A 25,881-nucleotide genomic window follows, 5' to 3' on the forward strand; every position below is an offset into this window, starting at 1 on the left:
ATGTGCATAGTCACAGTCACCACAGTGGGGTGTTGATTCCAACATACTAATGACAATTTAAATATCAATTTTGTTAACTTGCTCACTGCTAGTCCTTTTAAGCAGGAATATCCTATTTAATGTTCTTATTCATAATTGCTGTTTGAAGTAGGAAATACTGGAGCGGAGAGCAGTGGGTCAAGTTGGTTGTTGTCACGGTCACTAGGGTAGAAGTTTGGACTAAAGCCCCTTATAGCCTCCACCCCCAACAAATTCAAAATCACTCTTTGCCTCTGCCTGCAAAGAAGAAGGGTAGATTAGATGCATTATTTCTCCACTGCCAAAAGTCTTAACTACCTCCTAGGTGCCAAAAATCTTAACTACCTCCCACGCCTTCTGAGGTGCCAAAAGAACCAACTGTCCCCTACCCGGCTGCCAAAATCTCCAGCTTCCTGACAACTTCCAGAATGCAGTAATGCGTTTAATACAAAAATCTGCCACACACTGAAAAATTGAGACAGCATAAAGTAAATTTTATTTAATATCAAAATAAACACCACAAGGAAAACCGTCCCCATTGTATTATTCATTTTTGCATTTATTTCAAAACTGATGCTGCCACTGAACTTCCAACATATGGCCAGGGGCTTTACCACAGAATTTTATTTCTAACTTGCCACAAACTGCACAGGCCCTTAATCTTACAATACATGATAACATGGTATGTACAATTTTTATTGGCATCATTTTGTGCATGGTCGCATTATTCACTAGTGGTCAACCCATAAACAAGTTATGCAGGTTCTCCTAAACTAGTACAAATACAACTTTTATACCACACCCCACCATTATGCATTGTGTTATGCACCACACACTTTACCGAAAAACTATTTCTTAAGTTTTAGAGTTTTAAAAAATCGTGTGAAAAGACGGTTACTCACCTTTGTAACTGTTGTTCTTCGAGATGTGTTGCTCACATCCATTCCAGTTAGGTGTGCGCGCCGCGCGTGCACGTTCGTCGGAAACTTTTTACCCTAGCAACTCCAGTGGGCCGGCAGGTCGCCCCCTGGAGTGGCGCCGCCATGGCGCCCAATATATATCCCTGCCGGCCCACCCGCTCCTCGGTTCCTTCTTGCCGGCTACTCCGACAGTGGGGAAGGAGGGCGGGTGTGGAATGGATGTGAGCAACACATCTCGAAGAACAACAGTTACAAAGGTGAGTAACCGTCTTTTCTTCTTCGAGTGATTGCTCACATCCATTTCAGTTAGGTGAATCCCAAGCCATACCTAGGCGGTGGGGTTGGAGCGAGAAGTCGCGGCATGGAGCACTGCAGATCCGAAGGCCGCATCCTCTCTTGACTGCTGGACCAGGGCGTAGTGGGAAGCAAAGGTGTGGACCGATGACCAGGTCGCTGCCCGACAGATTTCCTGGATGGGCACACGGGCGAGGAAAGCCAGCGACGACGCCTGCGCCCTGGTAGAATGCGCAGTCACACGGCCCGTAGGGACATGGGCCAAGTCATAGCAGGTCCTGATGCAGGACGTTACCCAAGAAGACAACCTCTGGGAGGAGATAGGAAGCCCTTTCATGCGGTCCGCCACTGCCACGAAAAGCTGGGGGGATTTGCGGAAGGGCTTGGTCCTCTCCACGTAGAACGCGAGAGCCCTACGGACATCAAGCGAGTGGAGCTGCTGCTCCCTGCCTGAGGAGTGAGGTTTCGGGAAAAAAACCGGGAGGAATATCTCTTGGTTGACGTGGAAGGCTGAGACCACCTTGGGGAGAAAAGCAGGGTGTGGTCTCAGCTGCACCTTGTCCTTGTGGAAGACCGTATATGGGGGGTCTACCACAAGAGCCCGGAGTTCCGACACCCGTCTAGCTGAGGTGATAGCTACTAGAAAGGCCGTCTTCCAAGAGAGGTAAAGCAGGGAGCAAGTAGCTAACGGCTCAAAGGGGGGCCCCATGAGCCGGGACAACACCAGGTTAAGATCCCAGGTTGGAGCAGGGGGACGGACGTTAGGGTATAAACGTTCCAGCCCCTTAAGGAATCTAGACACCGTCGGGTGAGAAAAAACAGAGCGACCATCCGCACCCGGGTGAAAGGTGGAGATAGCTGCTAGGTGGACTCGCAACGACGATATGGCCAGACCTTGCCCTTTGAGGGACCAAATGTAGTCTAAGATGTCGGCTACCGAAACTCCAATAGGGCGGAGATTTCTCTCCACGCACCAACAGGAGAAGCGCTTCCATTTGGCCAAATATGTCGCTCTTGTGGACGGCTTCCTGCTGCCCAAGAGCACCTCCCTCACCGGCGTGGAACAGCGCAGCTCAGAGCCAGTCAGCCACGCAGGAGCCACGCCGCTAGGTGCAGCGACTGCAGGTCCGGGTGACAGAGGGTCCCGTGCTCCTGGGTAATCAGGTCCGGATGAAGGGGCAGGGGAACTGGGTCGGCTATGGTCAGGTCCAGCAGCATGGAGTACCAGTGCTGTCTGGGCCATGCCGGGGCTACCATGATGACGTGAGCCCTGTCCCTGCGCACCTTCAGAAGGACCCTGTGGACCAAGGGGAATGGGGGAAACGCATAGTACAGGTGGGTCGACCACTGGATGAGGAAGGCATCCGCTATCGACCCGGGCTCCCTGCCCTGAAAGGAGCAGAACGCTTGGCACTTCCTGTTTCCCTTGGACGCGAAGAGGTCCACACGGGGATAACCCCACCTCCGGAAGATGGAGAGGGCGACGTCTGGGCGAAGGGACCACTCGTGTGACAGGAAGGATCTGCTCAATCGATCTGCCAGCGTGTTCCGTACTCCGGGGAGGAAGGAAGCCATGAGGTGAATGGAGTGGGCTACACAAAAGTCCCAGAGTCGTATCGCCTCGTGGCACAGGGAGGAGGATCTGGTGCCGCCCTGCTTGTTGATATAATACATGGTCGTCGTGTTGTCGGTGAACACCGCGACACAGCGACCCTGAAGCTGATGACAGAACGTTTGACAAGCAAGACGGACCGCTCTCAACTCCCGCATGTTGATGTGTAGCCCCACCTCCTCCTGGGACCACAGGCCCTGCGTCCTCAGGGTCCCTAGGTGGGCCCCCCAGCCGAGATCTGAGGCATCCGTTGTTAGGGACACCGAGGGCTGAGATGGGTGGAAGGGGAGACCCGCACATAACACTGCCTGGTCTAGCCACCAGCCGAGAGAATCTAAGACCCTCTGGGGGATTGTGATTAACATATCTAGCGGCTGTCTTGTCGGCCTGTAATGACTGATGAGCCACAACTGGAGAGGCCTCATGCGGAGCCGAGCGTAATCGGTCACAAAAGTACAAGCCGCCATGTGGCCTAACAGGGTTAGACATGTCCTCACTGACGTTAAGGGGGCTGTCCGCAGCCGTTGCACGATCGCCGACAAGGCCTGGAACCGCTGCAATGGCAGCAAGGCCCTGCCCACAGTGGCGTCCAGGACGGCCCCGATGAATTCCACCCTTTGTGTGGGAACCAGGGTGGACTTGTCTGTGTTTACCAAGAGGCCCAGAGTGGCGAACATGTCGGTGATCACGCGGACATGGCTGCAGACTTGTTGTTCCGACGTGCCCCGAATCAACCAATCGTCCAGATACGGAAACACGTGGATACGACTGCGCCGAAGCTGCGCCACAACAACTGCCATGCATTTCGTAAACACCCTCGGGGCCGTGGACAAGCCAAATGGGAGGACTGCAAATTGATAATGAAGAGACCCCACAACGAAGCGAAGGAAACGTCTGTGACGTGGCCAGATGGCAATGTGAAAATACGCGTCCTGCATGTCGAGGGCGGCGTACCAGTCTCCCGGATCCAGGGATGGGATAATGGTCCCCAAGGATACCATGCGGAACTTCAACTTCACCAGGTACTTGTTGAGCTCTCGCAGGTCGAGGATAGGCCTGAGGCCCCCCTTGGCCTTGGGGATCAGGAAGTAGCGGGAATAAAACCCCTTGCCTTTCTCCGGCACCGCCTCTATAGCTCCTTTGCCGAGGAGCGTCTGCACCTCCTGCTGAAGGAATTGCTCGTGAGAGGGGTCCCTGAAGAGGGACGAGGAAGGGGGGCGGGGAGGAGGAAATGAAACAAACTGCAGGCGGTATCCCGACTGCACCGTGCGTAAGACCCAGCGGTCTGATGTTATTAGGGACCACGCTGGGAGGAAAAACGAAAGGCGGTTGGAAAACGGGGGGGAAGGATCCATTGGGGAAACTGTTACTGCGCCCTCGGGCGCACCTTCAAAATGAAGGCTTAGGTCCAGGCGGGGGCTTAGAGGAGCCTTGGTTCTGCCCCCCTTGGTTCCCCGAGTGCCTGCGCCTTCCGTTCCTGCCGCGGCGCCTGTTAAGGTCCTGCCGCTGGCGGAACTGGGAATACGGCCTGCGCTGTTGTTGTTGTTGCTGCGGCCGGAAGGGTCTGCGTTGTGTCACTGGTGTGTGCATCCCGAGTGACCGCATGATAACTCGGTTGTCTTTCAGACTCTTGAGTCTGGGGTCTGTCTTGTCCGAGAATAAGCCTTGGCCTTCGAAAGGAAGGTCCTGTATAGTGTGCTGGAGCTCCGGCGGAAGGCCAGAAACCTGCAGCCAGGAGAGGCGACGCATTGTTACCCCCGACGCGAGGGTACGGGCAGCCGAGTCCGCAGCGTCCAAAGAGGCTTGCAAGGACGTGCGTGCGACCTTCTTGCCTTCCTCCAAGATGGCCGTAAACTCTTGGCGAGCATCTTGTGGCAGCAGCTCCTTGAATTTATCTGCTGCCACCCAGGAGTTGAAGGCGTATCTGCTCAGCAGGGCCTGCTGGTTGGAGACCCTGAGCTGCAGCGCCCCAGCCGAGTACACCTTACGGCCGAGGAGGTCCATCCGCCTGGCCTCCCTGGATTTGGGGGCTGGAGCCTCCTGGCCGTGACGCTCTTTATCGTTTACCGATTGGACCACCAGGGAACACGGAGTCGGGTGCACGTGGAGGTACTCGTAGCCCTTAGAAGGAGCCATGTACTTCCTCTCGACGCCCTTCGCAGTGGGAGGAATGGAGGCCGGAGACTGCCAGATGGTGTTGGCGTTGGCCTGGATGGTTCGTACGAACGGCAGGGCGACTCTGGTGGGAGCGTCTGCCGAGAGGATGGTCACAATTGGATCCTCTATCTCCGAGACCTCCTCGGCTTGCAGGCTCAGATTTTGAGCTACTCGCCCGAGGAGGTCCTGGTGCGCCCTGAGGTCCAGCGGGGGGGGGCTGTTGGAGGAGGTCCCAGCCACCGCTTCATCCGGGGAGGAGGATGAGGAGACCCCCGGCAAGAGAGTGTCTAACGGCAGGTCTCCTTCGGCCCTCGCCTCTGCCTCAGGAGCCAAAGCGGAGTCTTGATGCTTGGACCCTTCCTCCCCATCCGGGGAGGGAGGGGGGCGAGACAACGAGGCTTCAGGTGCCCTGCGCTCCGCAGTCGCCGGCCTAGCAGGGAGCTGTTGGGGGCCCTGGGCCTGATGATATGCCCAGGGTGTCCAGAATCCCCATTGTTGCGGGCCTTGGTCCTGCTGTGGCGGATCGCTGAACAGCGCCGCCTGCCGGTCGGTGCCCAGCGCATACCCACTGTCCGTTAGCGAAGATACGGACGGCTGTCTAGAGGGCCATGGCGGGGCGGACCCTGGATGGTAAGGGTCTGCGCGGGCCGGCACGGACGATCTTCTCGGTGCCGGGGACCGGTGCCGGGAGTCATATCGGTGCCGGGACCGGGACCGGGTTCTGTCACGGTGCCGGGATCTGGACCGGTACCGGGCGCCGCTTCGGTGCCGGGATCGGGACCTGCCACCAGCTCGGTGCCGGGAGGTCGACCGGGACCGGGACCTACCACCAGCTCGGTGCCGGGAGGTCGACCGGTGCGGCGAATGATGTCTGGATCGGCTCCTGGAATCGCGGTGCCGGTATCGGCGGCTGGAGACCGACCGCGATCGTCTTGATGTCGACCGGCGCCGCGAGTGCGACCGGTACCGCTGAGGGGAGCGGTGCCGGGACTGCGAGCGGCGGCGGGATCTGGAGCGACCGTGGCGTCGGGACCTGGATCGAGAACGTGAGTCCCGAGACGGTGCCGACATCATAGGCTTGCCTCTGGACACGACCCGCACCGGAGGTACCGGGGGTGGCAGCTGAGTGGGCTCAGTCATGGCTATGAGGTCCCGTGCCGAGGCGAAGGTCTCTGGTGTGGATGGCACCACTATCTCAACCCCAGATGTCATGGGGGAGCTTGGCGGCACCGGACTCGACGGACCCGCCGGGCCCGGAGTCGACGGTGCCGGCGGCGCCGCGGCCGATGTTGAGGCCGGGCGCTCCAGTCGGGTCTGCCTGGCCGGAGTAATAGACTTCGACGGCCTAGGCTCTGTCCCCGGTGCCGGAGAAGGTCGGTGCCGGGGAGTCTTCTCGGTGCCGGTGCGATCCGGTGCCGGCGCCGAGATCACGGCCTGCGAAGCCGCCGGGTCAAGTGCCGCCTCCATAAGGAGAGTCCGGAGCCTTTGATCCCTCTCCTTCTTTGTCCTTGGCTTAAAAGCCTTGCAGATGCGGCACTTGTCGGATCTGTGCGATTCCCCCAGGCACTTCAGGCACGCGTCGTGGGGATCGCTGGTAGGCATGGGCTTCTTGCAGGCCGCACACTGCTTGAAGCCCGGCGACCCAGGCATGAGCCTGGTGCCGGGTGCCGGGAAGGGCTAAGCCCCCGGCGAAGAACTATTTACAAACTACTTAACTACTACTATCTACACTTAACAATCTAATTAACAACTACAATAGTGCTAGAGATAACGATAGAGAACAAGGAGAGCTAGGGACGTGGAGGACAGCTATGCCGCGCTCCACAGTTCCAACGACCGACACGGCGGTAAGAAGGAACTGAGGAGCGGGTGGGCCGGCAGGGATATATATTGGGCGCCATGGCGGCGCCACTCCAGGGGGCGACCTGCCGGCCCACTGGAGTTGCTAGGGTAAAAAGTTTCCGACGAACGTGCACGCGCGGCGCGCACACCTAACTGGAATGGATGTGAGCAATCACTCGAAGAAGAATTTCTCATTCCTCTACCTATAGCTTCTTGCATCTGATGAAGTGGGTACTCACCCACGAAAGCTCATGCTCCAAAACGTCTGTTAGTCTATTAAGTGCCACAGGATTCTTTGCTACTTTTACAGATCCAGACTAACACGGCTATCCCTCTGATACTTGAAACCTATAGCTTATTTATCTGGAGTCCAACCGTAGGAGAGAGAAAAAATTAAGTTTAAAAATACCTTCTGTTACAGAGCCACAATATTGGTGCTACCTCCCTAGCTTTGGAATAGTTTCTGGGAGAAACTCTTCAGTGTGCCAGACACCTACGGGTCTCGCTCTTACTTTAAGGTAGGCCACACAGCCTCACCACCTCCTGTGGCCAAACATCTGTGGCTCCAGAACTCCCGTTTCATACTGCGAGCTTTGTTCAGTGAGGCCAACTTAGGCCTGGTCTACACAAGCGGCGGAGGGTGGGGGGTTAGGAGAAGGGGAGCATTAAATTGATCCCCGATAGATTGATCACTACCTGCCGACCCGGCGGGTACTGTAGATGTACCCTGAGAGACTCTCCTGGTAGAGACTTCTACACTCTTCAGGGATTAATGCACTTTGCCAAGCATTTCCAGTGACATTCAAACTGCACTGTCAAAACAGTAGGGTTTATTAGTCAACTGGAATACAGCACAGATAGTCCTAGGTTAGCACAGAAAACTGAAGGTTAAAGCATAGACCATTTCCAGCAGCCAACTTTTCTCCCCTGCCCCAAACATATACCCCACTCTAGTCCTTTGTTCTCCAGCTGAAGGACGTTTGCTCAGCTTCCTGCTGAGAGGTGAGGAAATCCATCTCCCTGTGGGTTCTTGGTTGCTAGACTCAGTGTCCTAGTGTTTGGATTTGCCATTATCATCTCAGATTCTCCATTGATATGTGGTTAGCCTTGGCCAGTCTTTTCCCAGTGACCCATTCAAGCTCAGACAACTAGGCAACATTCATACCTATGTCTCTGAGCCTGCCCTGAGAGCAAACAGTCGTTTTCCACCCAAGAGAAACAATGTAGCATGCAGGGAAAACAGACACACATAGGCAATAAAAATATTACCTAAAATTCATAAAACCTACAAGTAACCTTTCTTATAAAAAGATACACTTTAAAATATCATGGGTGAAATACTGGCTCCATTAATTTTCCTATTGACTTCAGTGGGCCCAGAATTTCATCCAATGACTTTCAAGCTGGATTTCTGAGGCTCTTCCAAGGCAAGGAGCAATTATTAACAAGAGATTAATTATTAATAAGCCATCTGTCTAGCCAGTATCATTAGGTTATTTACCACAGCAGTCAAGGTAGACATTCATCTTAAGGAGGAGTTTGAAGAAGGGCAGGATATGACTACATTGATTACTGAGAGTTTCACCATAAGTGAGAGCATGTTAATGTGCCCATGGGGAAAACCAACAAAATGAAAATGGAAGCTGCCATCAATGGCAGAGCAAAGGGGACAGATCATAACACACAGGGATAAGAGACTGGAAAAATTAAGGGGGAACCTGTGGAGGGACTTGATCAAAGAGAAGAACTGAGAACGTGATTTTGACAAGACCATCAAGTTTCCATTTCTGATTCTGCAGGGTCACGTGATATCTGACCTTACATGCTGAATTACTACAATGTTTATAAACAATTACAAATTAGTAGTGTAATTATTACATGGTGAATGAAAACTCACTGCATAAAATAACTTGATATTTAAGAAAAATAATGCTAAGTTAAAAAAAACCAAAGCATAGTTAAATAGATGAACATTTTACCTCATACGCAGTATCCCAATGAGGGTGGCAGCTAGATCTGAAGACATTCTTCCCATAATGCAGCAGCGACTTAGAGAAGAAAGTAAGTCGGTTGGTAGACACGGTAGAAAGTATATAAGCTGCACTAAACGTTGCTGTGACTCTGCTGGAAGAAGAACCAGAGTGCCATCTACTGGATCTAAATTTTTTAAAAGGTACACAAAAATAAATTACACATTATATGCATGAAAAGATTTTCTCCTAATATTGCATAAGACACTGAAGACTGATTAATCTACCAAAGCCCGACTTGTTCCTTCAATTCTAGGACACATGGTAAATGGATGGCCACTGAGGACTGTTTTCACAAATATAAGAGCAAACCAATCAAGAAGTTTGTCTGTAAGGACAAAGTAACAGAGAAGACAAGGAGGGGTAAAGAAATCAGGAAGGCCACTGGGGTTTCTAAGTGGCTGTAAGTATAATAAGTTAAAATTTATTAACAATAAGAAGCATTTACAATGCATTTTTCATCTTCAAAGCATTTTACATATATCAGTTAAGTAAAATATCCATATGAATTTTCGTTGTTGCCTAAATGTCAGTTTCTGTACGGCTCTTTCTATTTGGGTTTTGGTAACACTTCCTTTTAGGTTGTCCATGTTTGGATAAGTGTAATCCACTATAAAAAACTCCCATTCAAGCACACATATAGAAAAAGTGATAAACAAAGTAGCCAGACTCTCTGCAGAGTCAAGGAAACAATATAAAGATTCCATTATTTCAGAAAGCGAAATGTTAGATACTTCTTCACAATTCCAGTATTGCTAACCTCAAGCATTCAAAGACCGTGAGTCTGCCCAAAAATTAAGAGATTGGTTTAAAAATCTTGAGATTCTTTAAAAATACTAGATTTGGAGTTCTTTTTAGACATCTTGTGTTTCTTGAGTGTGTAGTGCATGCTTGGGTCACATTTTCAGACTTTTCTCTGCAACAGTGAAGTATAGAAACTTAATTTTAAAATGAAAACAGATTTTTATAGTATCACTTGACTCTAAGAGTTGGGGCTTTACAAAAAAACAGGAAATATTGCAAGACTCAGGATAAAAACCTGTGAATTAGCAACACTCCAGTAAGAAATACTTTCTCCAGGAAATTCCAATGCTGCAGAATAATGGAATAGACAGAGAAATTATTATTAAAACAACAGTAACAAAAAAAACTTTATATAGGGCTTTTCATCTTGATAGACCTCAAAACATTTTACCAACTTTTATACAAAAAACACAGGAAATTTCTTTCACCCACAAGTGAAATGCGGCCTGGGAAGGAACAGAGGGGGAGCTGTTTATCAGCATATCGTAACACTTATTATTCGTATTGCAGTAGCAACTAGAAGCCTTAGTCATGAACCAGGGGGCCTCATTATGCTAAGTACTATATCAGTGGTTCTCAACCTATTTACCACTGTGGCGCATATGTGTCTCACAATATATTATGTGGGCTTCATCCAATACTACCTGTATGGACGTGAGGATGTCACATGGGCCACAGCCGTGTGGTGACTGGGCCACACATTGAGAACAACTGCACTATACAAATATACCAAAAGATGACCCCTGTCCCAAAGATTAATAATTTTAGTACAAAACATTTTGGAGCCAGAAGAGAAGAAAAATACAGCATCCAACTGATATAGGGAAGAACGTAATTTCTTGAAGGGAAAATCTGGGGAAGCAGAATATAATTACCAAACTGGAATTTGGCTAATACAGAAGAGCTAACTTCTGAATTCTTACAACAAATACCGTTCTATAAAAGTCTCATCCAAACTAGGGCTGTCAAATGACTAAAAATTGTAATAGTGCGACTAAAAAAATCATTTGTGCAATTAAACACACTGTTAATAACAGAATACCATTTATCTAAGTATTTTTGGATGTCTCCTACATTTTAAAATATATTGATTTCAATTACAACACAGAATACAAAGTGTACAGTGCTCACTTTATATGTTTATTACAAATATTTGCACTGTAAAAAACAAAATACTTTTCAATTCAACTCATACAAGTACTGTAGCGCAATCTCTTTATCATGAAAGTTGAACTTACAAATGTAAACTTATGTACAAAAAAACTGCATTAAAAATAAAACATAAAAGTAAAACTTCAGAGCCTACAAGTCCACTCAGTCCTACTTCCTGTTCAGACAAATCACTCAAATATGTTTCTTTACATTTACAGGAGATAATGCTCCATGCTTCTTGTTTACAATAGCACCCGAAAGTGAGAACAGGGATTCGCATGGCATTGTTATAGCTGGTGTTGCAAGACATTTACATGCCACATGCGCTAAAGAGTCACATGTCCCTTCATGTTTCAGCCCCATTCCAGAGGAGATGCATCCATGCTGATGATGGGTTCTGCTCAATAATGATCCAAAGCAGTGCGGAATGACTGCATGTTCATTTTCATCATTTGAGTCAGATGCCACCAGCAGCAGGTTGATTTTTTTTTTTTGTTTTTGTTTTGTTGTTTTTTTTTTTGGTGGTTCAGGTTCTGTAGTCTCCACATCAGAGTGTTGCTCTTTTAAGACTTCTGAAAGCATGTGCCACACCTCGTCCCTCTCAGATATTGGAAGGCACTTCAGATTCTTAAACCTTGGGTCAAGTGCTGTAGCTATCTTTAGAAATCTCACCTTGGTACCTTGTTAGTGTTTTGTAAAATCTGCAGTGAAAGTGTTCTTAAAACGAACAATGTGCTGCTGGGTCATCATCCGAGACCACTATAACATGAAATATATAGCAGAAAGTGGGTAAAACAGAGCAGACATTCAATTTTCCCCCAAGGAGTTCAGTCACAAATGTAATTAATGCATTATTTTTTTAATGAGTGTCATCAGCATGGAAGCATATCCTCTGGAATGATGTCCGAAGCATGAAGGGACATACAAATGTTTAGCAAATCTGGCATGTAAATACCTTGCAATGCCAGCTACAAAAGTGCCATGGAAACTCCTGTTCTCACTTTCAGGTGACATTGTAAATTAGAAGTGGGTGACATTATCTCCCGTATATGCAAACAAATTGTCTGTCTTAGCAACTGGCTGAACACGAAGTAGGACAAAGTGGACTTGTAGGCTCTAAGTTTTACATTGTTTTGTTTTTGAGTGCAGTTATGTAACAAAAAAAAAATCTACACTTGTAAACTGCATTTTCATGATAAAGAGATTGCACTATAGTACTTGTATGAGGTGAATTGAAAAATACTGTGTCATTTTTACAGTTTAAATATTTGTAAATAACATAATATAAAGTGAGCACTGTACACTTTATATTGTAATTGAAATCAATATATTTGAAAATGGAGACAAACATCCAAAAATATTTAATAAATTTCCATTGGTGTTCTATTGTTTAACAATGCGATTAAAACTACGATTAATCGCAATTAATTTTTTGAGTTAATCACGTGCATTAACTGCAATTAATGAACAGCTCTACTGGGAACGTACTCCTTACAACTCTGATGGTTCATTAAGAACCTGAAGAAATAAGACCTTTTGAAAGCACTGAACTATTACTAAGTAGAGAGAAACATAAAATAAAGGAATATCACCAAGTCCAGGTTTGTACAGAAATTTGATATCAAGTGTTCTCATCTATCAGGCTATGTCCAGCCTAAAAAAAAAAAAGCTTCAAATCATACTTTAGAGTGTTGTGGGAAATAAAACTGCTGCACCCACAATTTTCATTACAAATTTCTATCTTAAGGGTATGAATAACCATTTCATGTGCGTACTCTGCCTTTAGTCAGGAGATAGCAGGATTTTTCACTCCTTGTACCATCCCTCTCACGTCAAGAGATACGTAAAATTCATTATGTTTCAGTACAAAAGTCTTACCATAAATTCGAGAAGCAGTGGCTTGCAAACTTTGTAAAAATTCCTTGTTTGAATGAGATGCAGCAGAATGAATGGTCTCAATCAACTGTTTTGAAAGCTCAGGCTTTCTTGAGCCAAGCAGAACAAGCTGCTGAGGTAGGCCAGCCAGCCAACGAGATAAAACTTTACTTCGGCTTCTAAAAGAAGGGGGAAAAAGTTACTTGGAAAAATTATGTTCTCTTCAATACAAATATTCTTAAATCTTGTTTATGTTTACAATAAATACAGAATACTTATAATACTGTAATTTAGTATCTATTTATAATATTTCAGCTAGGAGTCTGATTGTGTTGGTACATGGTGAATCATCATACAATCACTTCTCTCACGGCCCCAACAGTTTATGCAGTATGTAATCTAACAATCTCCTTCAGAACTCAATTTCACAAATTGACTATACGCTGGCGAAAAAGCATTTCCTTTTATTTGTTCTAAATTTATCATCTATTAATATCCTTTAGTGATCCAACATATTATGGGCCAGAGGAAAAAGCACAGACAATTCAGAGTTCACTATATCCTTAACACTGAATACCAAAAGTCCCCTGTAACTCTTCACTTTCAAGACTAAACAAAATTTTTTTGGTTTATATCATATTTAATCATATCTTCACTGTCCTTCTCTATCTGTTTAATCTCAGAATTTTTTTTTTTTTTGAGAAAGAGAAACTGGACAAAATGCTTCAAAGAAGGGAGTTCAATATACGGTCATGTTCCTTTAGTTTCTTACTCATCCTATTTGCCTTTTTCATTGCTGCTACACCCTAGATCAGGGGCTTTTTGGACCGAGGGTCACATCTGGGTGGGGAAAGTGTATACAAGGCCAGGCCAGGGGGTTGGGGTGCGGGAGGGGATGTGGTGTGCTGGAAGGGGCTCAGGCAAGGGATTGGGGCAGAGGAGGGGTGTGGGGTGTATGAGGGGGCTCAGGGAAGGGAGTTGGGGTGCAGGAGGAGTGCGAGGTGTACAAGGGGGCTGAGAGCAGGGGTGCAGGAGTGGCACAGACTGCAGGAGGCGGCTCAGGGCAGGGTGCAGGAGGGGTACGGGGTGCGGCATGTGACTCAGAGCAGGGGGCTGGGGTACACAGGGGTGCATGAGGGGGCTCAGGGCAGGGGGTTGGGGTGCAGGGGTGCAAGGTGTACAAGGGGGCTCAGGGCAGGCAGTTGGGGTGCAGGAAGGATATGGGGTGCACGAGGGAGGTCAGGGCAGGGAGTTGGGGTACAGGAGGGGTGCGAGGTGCAGGCAGGGAAGTGGGGACAGGGTACAAGAGGGGTTTTGGCTCAGGCCTGGCGTCGCTTACCTCAAGCAGCTCGGGGTGACAGCAACACGCACTGAGGCCAGGGCAGGCTCCCTGCATGCCTGCCCTGCCCCTGTCCCCGCACCGCTCCAGGAACCACTATGGCCCATGGGGGGGGGGGGGAGCAGAGTGTTCCATGCGTGCTGCCCTTGTCGCACCTCCAGGCACCTTCCCCAAAGCTCCCACGGGGGGGCTCAAGACTGGGGGCTCCTCTCCCTCAGCCCCCCTAGCTCCACATGCTGCCTTGCCAACAGCCAATTGGAGCTGCAGAAATGGGACTTGAGGCAGAGTAGAGGCAGCACATGGAGCTAGGCAGCTGGGACCACCACTTCACAGGAGTCTGCCCCAGCCCCACTAACCCCCTCTCTCTGCCCCCCCCCCAGCACCTGCGCCCCCTTCTCCAGCACCCACGGTGTTTTCTCAGGCCGCAACTCACCCCCTGAGCACCTGAGCCCTGCCCCGGGCCACACCCACTTACCAAGCACCTGTGGTTCCCCCCGGGCTGTGATGTGCCCCCGAGCCCCCGCTCCCCAGCACAGGTCCATGATTTTTTGTTTACTGCCCATGACCTGTCCATGACTTTTACTAAAAATATCGGTGACTAAAACGTAGCCTTATGCATGAGTGCTTCTGATTGGCTTCAAAAGTTTAAACCTAAGGGTATACAGGGAGCAAGGTCCTCAAGGCACTCAATTCCTTTCCTGTAGATCTAAAAAAAATTTCAAGTATTCCAAAACTTTAAAGAGGGGATTATTTTTTTAAATGGGGAAATTAGTTAAGGGAGGCCCTACAATCAGAGGAAATTAATATCAAGCTCAGAATGTATACCACAAGTGACTCTCAGAAATTAAAAAAAGACAATAAAAATGGTTTAATGTAAAATATAGTATATTATTTGCGCAAAACATATCTTCCAGAAAACAGAAATGCAGCTCAAGGAACAATGTATGGCATGTACAAAGAAGATGGTGTGACAAAGTTCCTCCTCTACCTTGGTGGGTCCTGCGCTTATTGGCAGATTTGCTCACCTCAGTGATCTTCCCCACAGTCTGGATCAACCTCTCCTGTATCTGATCAGGAGTTGGGTGGTTTGGGGGGGAACCTGGGCCCACCCTCTACTCCAGGTTCCAGCCCAGGACCCTCTGGAATGCAGCTGTCTATAGTGCCTCTTGTAATAGCTGCATGACAGCTACAACTCCCTGGGCTACTTCCCCATAGCCTCCTCCAAACACGTTCTTTATCCTCACCACAGGACCTTCCTCCTGCTGTCTGATAACACTTGTACTCTGTAGTCCTCCAGCAGCACAGCCTCTCACTCTCAGCTCCTTGTGCCTCTTGCTCCTAGCTCCTCACACACACATCCTCTCCTCTGTCTCCTCCTTGCCTGACTGGAGTGAGCTCCTTTTTAAACCCAGGTGCCCTGATTAGCCTGCCTTGATCAGCTGCAGGTGATCTAATCAGCCTGTCTGTCTTAATTGGTTCTAGCAGGTTCCTGATTACTCTAGTGTAGCCCCTGCTCTGGTCACTCAGGGAACAGAAAACTACTCATTCAGTGACCAGTATATTTGCCCTCTACTAGACTCCTGTACCTCACTGGTCTGGGTTTGTCACAATGGAAATGAGAAGAGATAAGAAAACTTCGAGGAGAAATAGTCAAAGAAGAAATTATATTTATGTGCATCAGATGCAAAAGACTAAAGATATGGACAGACTGTGCGAGACTCAGTCTGCTGGACTACCAGTGAGAAAAATAGAACATTTAAAGAGCAAAGGAGCATTGTGGTGAAGCTACAGATGTTAAGATACCTACCGCAGATGTGCACTCTTCAGGTAATAAAAAATACTGTGAAAGAGTGAGACATCATTGTCAAAGAGCAAGGAGTCAAAAGAGATGTTAGAACAAGTAGATAAGGAGGGGAAGAGAAAAGTGAAGGATGACGGAGTGAGGTGACAAAATTATTGAGGTTAGTCAAGAGGAGAAAAGAATGAGAGGAACTCCAGAGGGACTTAAATCTACGTGAAAGGGCAGCACAATGGCAAGTGAAATATGTTAAAAACAAATATAAGGCCAGGATCTAATTGCGGATCCAAATGTGGATCTAAGGTAGTTTGGATTGGAGACAGTATTGGCCTTGGTAAAGTGTAGTACAGAAAATATCAAAGCACACTTCCCAGGCAAACCTGTAGATGTCTGGAAGGAGGAAGCAAAACCTTAGGGGAAAACCTGTAATTGGGAGCATTCTTTCCTTTTCTCTCTCTCAGTAGGGAAAAGGGATACCTGCCTCTTAAATTTTTTCTATTCATTCCCATATTTTTCTGCTCTGAGGATCCCTGAACAGGCGTGGTTTTGGATCAGAGTATGGATTCCCAACTGAGGATGTGGTTTATGTACTTGAGCCACTACCATAACCACGGAAGCATATGGCGTCAAAGAATCTGAAGATGTTTCCAGCACCTTTTCCTGGCAATTTTTGGGAACTAATATGCTTGTTACATTGGGGTATGAGCCTTTCTTTTCGGAATTGAAACCATCATGGCCCTTAGCTTTTGTTTTGGGTTCTGAAGATGCACTTGAAATAGAGGCTATGGGATCTGAGGGATCCCAGTGCAGATTGGCTCTGCTAACAGAGGCCAATATTTGTGCCATTTCTTTGCTTGGAACCAGAGGTGTCTAATCCAAAGGATTACATTCCTGAAGACTGGCTCTGCTAACGGAGGTCGACATCTGAGAGGGCTCGTCTTGTTAGACAGCCAACTCCAATGGCTGCAGATCCTTCAGTACTAGGATATTAGATTTTACCCTGGTAGCAGAGATCTTGGAAGGCGTCTTATGCTGCTCTTTAGTTCCTGAAGGAGACCTATCTGTACTTACAAATTCTAAGGATTCTAAATCAGAGGACTTGGTTGCAAAGGCTTCCTGGAGAAGGCAAGCTTTTAGCCGGTTTTGATGCTCCTTATGAGCCCTTCGGGTCAAGGTGTTGCATATGGTTCAGCGAAATAGAGCATAACCTTCCCCAAGACAAACACCTTTTTCCTTGAAGATGCACAGATCGGTGCTGAAGGTTAGGAATGAACTAAAATGAACTAAATAAAGAAATAAATAACTTTTTAAAAAAGACAAAATTTAAAAGACTAATCTGACACCAACTGAAAGCTAGCTAACGTCGTGAGAGTCTTGATTCAAAGATCCTGGTTGGAGGAAAGTAATGAGGTTTCTGGTCTGTCTGCAACCACTGATGAAAAGAACTGAGGTGGCTGAAGCATCACAATCCCTCTCATATCTTCACCTTCAGAATATTCAGTAACAGTAAGAGGAGAGCACTCCAACCAGCACTGCTATAAGAGCAGAGCTGCATTACTGGCACATTCCAGGAGTGGGAATGTGCAGAGACTACTTGAAGTTCCAACTCACAGCAAGAGATGGCTTACTGTGAAACAAAACTTTTGATATTTAAACTGTCAATTATTTCCTGGAATAGTAGAGACATCCAGATAATCCATTTCATTATATAGAGCAAAGGCATCCAACTAATATGCAACTTTTAGATAATGGTTTCACCTCTTAGCCAGAGAGCCGAGAAGCGATCTCAAACCACCTCCTTGGAAGCCTAATCCACAAATATCCCCTAAAGAAATGCCAGTGCTACAAAGTAATTCTACATCAATATAAAAATCTGCAACATATTGAAAATGCAAGCATAATTAAAATTTAATTTTATAACATGGATCACCATATTGATTGTATTGTATATTTTCATATTTAATTCTATAATACATCCCTTTACAATTTGCCTGAAGCTGCCCCAGAACTTCCAGTCTGCTGTAACCAGAGCACTTTCCAGAGAATGTGCATCAGGCTTACTACAGAGAACACATAGCTTTTCTACGACAGGATCATGATGAAATCATTGCAGAAGAGGCATTATATTCCTATTTGAGTGGAGGATCAGAGACTGGATAGAACCAACAAGCAGAATTGTAGATGAATTGTCAGGAACAATACTCTTCCTCTCCATATCTGAAGAGCATTCTGTTACCAAGAGTGCAATACCTGTAGGTCTCAGGAACTGAGGCAACAGTCTGTCCTAGAACATACAACAGACTAGTTATTTGACACCCCTTAGCCTAGACACTCCTACTCTCTCCTCTTGAAGGCACTGGATAAAGTGCCTAAAGTCTCAGAAGACGAGGAACAGGGCAAATCTGAGGACTTAGAGACAAGTAGTTTGGATTAAAGATCTCTCTGATTTAGATGGGCTCTTTGGAATCAACCAGGAATCAGGACACACAACGGGGGAGGAATAGCTCAGTGGTTTGAGCATTGGCCTGCTAAACCCAGCATTGTGAGTTCAATCCTTGAGAGGGCCATTTAGGGATCTGGGGCAAAAATCTGCCTGGGGATTGATCCTGCTTTGAGCAGGGGGTTGGACTAGATGACCTCCTGAGGTCCCTTCCAACCCTGATACTCTATGATTCTCTGAAATCCTGGAAAACCAGTTTAAGTGCCTTCTGCATAAGCAGTAACTTTTATTCTGGTTTTGATGGATATGGTAAGTAAATTGGGGACAGAGCATCTTCTAAGGGAGTGACCTTTCCTTAAGTATCCCAGACAGCAGGTCACATTCACCTGTTTCTAACTTCTTTGCTTTACATGGAGCACAGAATACAAACTCCCATATTGTGCCTTACTCGACCATCTCAGTATCCACAGATACAATGAGTAAAGGCACAGTGCTCAGTCACTACTGAGCTAGAGCAAGTTATTACTACAGCTTTTATTATTATAATATTATTTCTATTACAGTACTGCCTAGAGGACCCCAACAGAGATCAGGGCCTCGTGCAAGGTTACACGCACACACTACAAAAAAGACAGTCCCTGCCCCAAAATGCTTACAATCTATACAAAGTTCCATTACTTTTTAAATAAGAACCAAGAGCAGCTCTGGAAAGCTCCACAGCTGTTAACTGGGCTGTGATGGAATCAAATAATCGTGATCATATAAAAAGGCTGAACATTAAAAATAATTATTTCTGGGAATAAGATTTCCAAAGTATACTAATCAACGCTCCTAGCAGCTAGTGAAATGTAGACATGTGTATTAAAAAAAAGTTTCTGCACCATGGATACAGGAAAGAAACTGGATGTTAACTTTTATATACTCAGGGCCAAATATTCAGAGATAAAAGGGAACTCTGTGAAGGTACTATAGCAAAAGCAATATGGGTGTACATCCAAACACTGGATGTACAGACGTAATTCTCACAGAACTCACATTTTATCCCTACTAAAAGAGGAGATAGGAAAAATACTGCAATCCTACATGTCACATCAGCAACAATTTACATACATTAAAACCTCAGGAGCTATGAACAGACCAGTCAACCACACACCTCATTTGGAATTGGAAGTACACAATCAGGTAGCAGCAGAGCACCCCCAAAATATATATATTTTTTTTTTAAAAAAGCAAATATAGTACAGTACTGTGTTAAACGTAAACTACTAAAAAAAATAAAGGGATAGTTTAAAAAAAGATTTGATGAAGAGAAAACTTTCTGTGCTTGTTTCATTTCAATTAAGATGGTTAAAAGCAGCATTTTCTTCTGTTTCAAAGCTGTATTAAGTCAATGTTCAGTTGTAAACTTTTGCAACAACCATATCATTTTGTTCAGAGTTATGAACAACCTCCATTCTCAAGGCTTTCAGAACTCTGAGTTTCAATTTGTAGTTCAATTTAATTCTTTACCAAGCTAAATGTAAACAATCTAATTTTCTAATGTATTTATTTCTGCAAATCCCCATCTTTGCCACACATTTAAATGTTTTAAAAAGTAGTCATGTGTGGAATTTCAAGGCTAAAAAGAAATTTTAAAACCTCTGGTTAATGAATGAACTGGGATAATTAACTATTTAAAATTTTACATGCGCTTAAACGTATTAGAAATAGAAATTAGGTAATAAATTATATTGGAGCCCAGATTGGCCAAATTCTCCAAAACAATTCTAGCAGTGGAGAAGAAATTGTGACAAATGGAGCGAACGGACACATCTTCTGAGCTTTCCCCAAATGAGCTTTTGTTCTGTATCACAAGCTTTGTGCTCCTGTGGAAGTTCATGGCCTAGACTTTGAGATTAAATCTGCAAGGTTAAAATTTTTAAAAATAAAGAAAAAAATCTTTACCTGATTTTTTGACTGCTCAGTTCTTCTTTCTGATAAACTCTGCTAAAAAATTTCAAAAGCAACATACGAACAGGAAAGAGGAGATTCCTCTGCTGATACAGTATATATACTGCTTTTATCAAAGTCTCTGTTGCCACTAGAAAGAAAAAACATGTTAAAAATGTGAAATTTAGAAGTGCTTTTTATCTTCTCATTACATTAAGAATATCTATTGAGGAGCTAGTAAAATATTTTAAAATACCCATTTCTATGTAAAATCCAAATCCTGGGAGTAAACTTTTTTAGTATCAATTTCTGCAGGATGTACAACAATGAACCTTCACAGACAAATCTTGAAATAATGCTTGCAGTGTGAAATTCCTCAGACAATTGATGTTACAAAGCTAGATAAAGAACTACCTGAAACTCATGTAGCACACAAGTTTTTAAAGTATTAAGATTTTCAAAATGAAAAATAATACAAGAATGAAAATGAATGAATTCTGAAAATCACAGATAATCTATTTGAATGCTAAGAAGGTGACATTATTAGGAATGGGAAAAGCAGGAAGGAGCTCCCACCTCCCACTCTAATCTAGGCATCAGCCCTCTAGTTGTAAAGTTGGTTTCAGTCTCTGGGTCCTATTGGACTCATTACTGTTAATAGACATTCAAATACCTGCATTGGCCATTAATTTCTTTTTTCCTTGACCTTTGATTATCCAAGATCAACAGATTTCACCATTTCAATTCAGATGCAGAAGACCTACCCATGTCGGATCCAGACACTGTTACAACATGCTCCATCTGGACACAGCTAGTTCCACACACACAGCCCAACCCTGGTACACCACACATTACTGTGAATCCCCTATGAATCCAGATCTACTTCAAGAGCTTGGTCCTTATCTGTAAAGCTTTTAACGGGTAAAGTGTTCATGCTATTTCAAGATCACCTCTCATTCAACACCACACTACATAACAGCACCTGCAGCCCATGGAAACTCCCCTGCTGATACCATCCAAAGTGAAACTCAGATCCCAAATGCAAAGCATTATCTGTAGAATGCACCTGGCTGGGCACTACTATCGTATCAGGATGAGCCTGACAACTGCCACTTTTAAATTCAGAGCAAACTTCCACTCTTTGAGGCCTGGTCTACACTAGAAAATTAGGTCAGTTTAACTACATTGGTCAGTGGCATGAAAAATTCAGCCCCCGAGCAACACAGTTAAGCCAAGCTAAATCCCTGTGTAGACACTGCTAAATTGATGAAAGAATTTTTCCACTGACCTAACTACCTCCTCCTAGGGCAGTGGATTACCTATACCGATGGAAAAACCCATCCTGTCAGCATAGGTAGCGTCAATACAGAAGTGCTACAGTGGGAGCGTGCTGCTGTAGCATTTTAAGGTCATGTCTACACTAGCGAGCTTACAGTGGCACAGATGTACTGATGATGTAAAATTGCTCATGTAGCCACTCTATGCCAAACGGAGAGAGCTCTCCCGTCGACATAATAAAACTACCTCCACAAGCGACAGCAGCTATGTCGGGAGACACACTCCCAATGACATAGCGCTGTCCCCACCAGCACTTCTGTCAGTGTAAATTATGTTCTTCAGGGGGATTTTTTTTTATGCCCCAGAGTGACATAACTTATACTGACAAAAGTGGTAGTGTAAACAAGCCCTAAGTGTTGATAAAGCCTGAGTAAATCCTCTACCAAAAACCGAGCAGCATGAGGGCCCAGCAATATTTCACCTGTATCACAATCAAGAAACGGCAGCTGAAAGAGAGGCATTCTGCATTGGACCTAGAAGTGACAGCAAATGTGCCCTCTCTTGGGAAGGAAAATCAATGCAACACTGGAAAATAACGTGTTACTTAACACAGGCTTTCATTAATGTGAGCTTGTCACTCCATGTCATTATAGCAGTCTGACGGCCTTCTTATCATTACAAAGGCACATTTACAAACCATGGAAATGATTTTAAGCACAGAATGGAACACTGAAATGGCCTCAAGAAATATTGATTAACTGATCTATAAAATGCAGATGTAAATGAATTTCCTTATTCATTAAAGTGATCTCTTTTTCCTCTTTTTTTTTTTTTTTTACTTAAAAGGTAAGAGAAAATGGGTACAAATACACTACTCCTATTGCTTTTCACTTTTAGAGCATGTTTCATCAAAGAATCTAAAAGTGCTTTACTAAACTAAACAGCAATTCTCAATGCTCTGTGAAGTAGGGGATATATACAGTGAAATACTACTACTTTGTGGACAGAACATCCAACAAAACATTTTAGGACATTCTTAACTCTGCACCCCATCCACCTGTGTCTCTGATTAACTCCTGCAGTCTAAGAACATTTCCTGTGCATAGGCTATATTTGGCTTTTAAAGACAACTACCTGCTAACTACTCTTACCTTTGTTTCGTTGTATTTGCATTAGTCTCCACGTCACTCCAAGCAATCTGTTCAACTGCTTGCAGTTCAATCTGCAACCATCCTGAAGGGTTTCGGTCACAAACTTTCTTATCATACCCAGCCAGTCAGAATCCATCTGAAGTGTTGAAGCACTTGCCAGTGAAACCATGATGTCACACAGGGTTAAATTCAATAAAAGATGGTCTACGCTGTTTGACGATGTCATATAATACTTGGTGCTAAGTAAAATACATATACGGATATTTATGAAAAATGAGTGCAGTTTTTAATGTATTAATGTTTCACAAAGTTAGAATAATTTTTTTCTATGTTATGATAAGCACTACAGGTTTAAAGCAAAAATTTTAAAAACAGGAGCCTCACTAAGGCTCTTCAATCTACGGTTAGATTCATAAATAAGTGACCTGATTTTTAAACGTGATAAGCACCCAAAACCTCCAGTGAGCTCACAAGATTATACAACAGTCCCAGGAAGGGAAGGAGTATAATTATGACTCCTTTCCATGCTTACCCCTCCATTCCAGAGACTATTAGCCTAACACAATTTAGAAGTTTCCAGTGTGCTATAACAGAGTGAATTTCACTACTTTTTTTTTTTAAGCAGTACAAAATGTTAGTTGGTAAATATGTAAACTGCTAAATTTATAAGTAATTTTATCAATCAGCAAAGCCTACATATAATTCCATATCATCAAACTCCATATATTTAACACATTCTACCATCCAAAGAGATAGCATTTTTCTTTTATTTCATAAAGATGTTTTAATACTCCATCAATGTATTATACCAACAGAACATGTATGGAGCTCTGGTATTTGATAACACAGGTTGAGACCAAATTAGCTTTGAAATCTTTAGGTCTAATTCTGTCTTTCCTTAAGAGTGAGGCACCAGGGTTTGGGACCTTACAGACAGACATCATTTGTCCTTTTAATGTACCAGCTTACATTAAAAACAAAACAAAATTAGTCTTTCGTTTGTACGGTTCAAAATAAGAAACCCTTCCAAATGTGGAAGGTGATCAATTCAAAGATGTCTGTCAGAGTTTGCAAAGATAAACAACAGCTCTCAAGTGTGAACTACCCTCTATATGGAGATATATGTATCTCACAGAACTGGAAGGGATCCTGAAGGGTCATTGAGTCTAGCCCCCTGCCTTCACTAGCAAGACCAAGTACTGATTTTGCCCCAGATCCCTAAGTGGCCCCCTCAAGGATTGAACTCACAACCCTGGGTTTAGTAGGCCAATGTGCAAACCACTGAGCTATCCCTCCCCCGCATTTGAGAACTGACCCATTCACGTCAGTGAGTGCAAACTCATAACCCAGTTATGACAGTTAATGGCTGATATTTAATGTATTTCACTGCTCAAAGCATGCAGGAAAGTAGTAGTAGTATTATAATCTGAATGTCGACAGCAGCATTTCCCAAAAGTAGAGGAGTGGCTAAAAGAACTAGCCAAGAGAGTGTAATTTATGGAAGATCTGTAAATTAAGATGCATGGACCTTAATCATGCATAGTGGAGATTTAGGGTGGAGAGAGGTGACGGGTCTTATTTTCCTGAAGGAGAGCTCTGCTTTCAGAAATTTGGGAAGTACTTGTCTAATTAAATATATTATTGATTCTATCCTGACCCAACAAAATTGCCTTATAGCTTACAGGTACGGTGGGGCATAGTTTAGAGATATTATGATGAGATGTAACTTGCATGGAGTTATGAAGAAGGAATATATATGACGTTAATGCAGCGTGCACTTCTTTAATATTCATTTTCGGAATTTTACAGTTTTTGAAGGGAGGTAAAGCAGAAATTGAAATTCTAACAACACTTGCTGGTTGTTACGTAGACTCCACTGATGCACACTTTCAACCACAACTATTTCCTGGTGTAGGGCTAAATTGTGCCTGTAGGCTACATACCACCCGTTAAGGAGCCCAGAGAAACTGTAATTCAGATACAGCCTACAATGGAACTTCAATTATCAGTGTAGCTGCACCAATGTAAACCCCATGGGGCTTCAGAGTCCAAGCCACAACTTCAAATCACTGCCTATACAGCTATTTTTAGAGCACTCGCATGAGCCCCACTTGCCCAAGTCTGTCAACCTGGGCTGGGAGGCTTGGTTCAAGATTTTGTGCACACATACCCCTAGAGGCCCTGGGGAAAAACCTGCTAGGAGAACACAGCATAGGAGAAGCTCTGCAGCACCCAGGAGTAGAGGACAAGAAGTGCAGTCCAAGAGGGGCAGAAGAATTGTTAGTTGAAAGACATTTGGACTTATAGATTGACCCTGGAAGGGGACTGCACTTTTATGTGATTTGGCCACAGAACATCCAGACAGAGACAATCAGGAGAAGATACAGACAGAGTCTATGGTCCATTACAGAGCCGAAGAAGCAGCTGCAAGGAGATACCAGAGATGAGGACCCCTTGCAACAACACGTCCAAGCATAATAGGGTGCTCTTGAGGTGAGGGCATGCTAATATATGGCCTCAAAGAAAGCCACAAATCCTTCAGTATTTGCCTGGGGGTGGGCAAGGGAAGCAATCTGCTATTGGCTCTTCCCAGCAGTAGACTTTTATTTGCACTAAACTAGTTCAGTTGTGCTGCCAAGGGACAGATAGGGAGAGACAGCTGCTGATCAACCCTGCCCTGGACAGAGAAGTGTCTTACTCTCCCTTATATCATTACTCAGCCACTTAAGGCCCAAATGCACTACAGATCATAGATTTTGGTTTACTACTAAGATATAACGCATGAACTGGTCCATTATCGAATATGCAGCTCTCACACTTTCTTGTAACATGGATCATATCCTAATAGAGATATTATGGACCTTCCTTTCACATTCATCCAATACCATACCACAACTACACAGAAAATAAACGTATTTTAGTTGCATTTCAATACAATTTAACAGCAGGCAACAGGATATGCAACACCAGTAGAACAAACACCCCTAGAGAATCCAACAGCAAGTGCCCTGCAGGCCACAAATTGAGAACTAATTTCTAATAAATACAAGTGAATACTTATACTTTTAAGATTTTGCATTTTAGTTTCTCTGAAATAATAAAAACAACCAGATCTAGTTTCATATAAGAAATTTTATCTTAAATTCTTTAAAGGTATCAATTAAGAGCAACATAACCACCATCTAAATACCTCTCCACATTTCTTAAAGAAAAAAACCCACCCAAAGTATTTTTCCCTTTTT

At 45.0% G+C, this 25,881-nt stretch overlaps 1 protein-coding gene across 6 annotated transcripts in view; it reads right to left on the reverse strand.

Annotated features, from left to right (window-relative positions):
- The window catches only part of TEX10 (testis expressed 10), a 131,182-nt gene that overhangs the window by 71,813 nt on the left and 33,488 nt on the right, over nucleotides 1-25,881 (reverse strand). For all 6 annotated transcript variants that reach the window (XM_050938146.1, XM_050938147.1, XM_050938149.1 and 3 more), the window contains 4 exons: nucleotides 22,640-22,878; nucleotides 20,226-20,361; nucleotides 12,708-12,883; nucleotides 8,823-9,000 (listed from right to left, as the gene is read on the reverse strand). In XM_050938146.1, the coding sequence (XP_050794103.1) occupies nucleotides 8,823-9,000; nucleotides 12,708-12,883; nucleotides 20,226-20,361; nucleotides 22,640-22,878 (729 nt within the window). The remainder of the gene's footprint in view (nucleotides 1-8,822; nucleotides 9,001-12,707; nucleotides 12,884-20,225; nucleotides 20,362-22,639; nucleotides 22,879-25,881) is intronic.

The sequence above is a fragment of the Gopherus flavomarginatus genome, chromosome 2 (genome assembly GCF_025201925.1).
Source record: "Gopherus flavomarginatus isolate rGopFla2 chromosome 2, rGopFla2.mat.asm, whole genome shotgun sequence".
Taxonomy (NCBI): domain Eukaryota; kingdom Metazoa; phylum Chordata; order Testudines; family Testudinidae; genus Gopherus; species Gopherus flavomarginatus.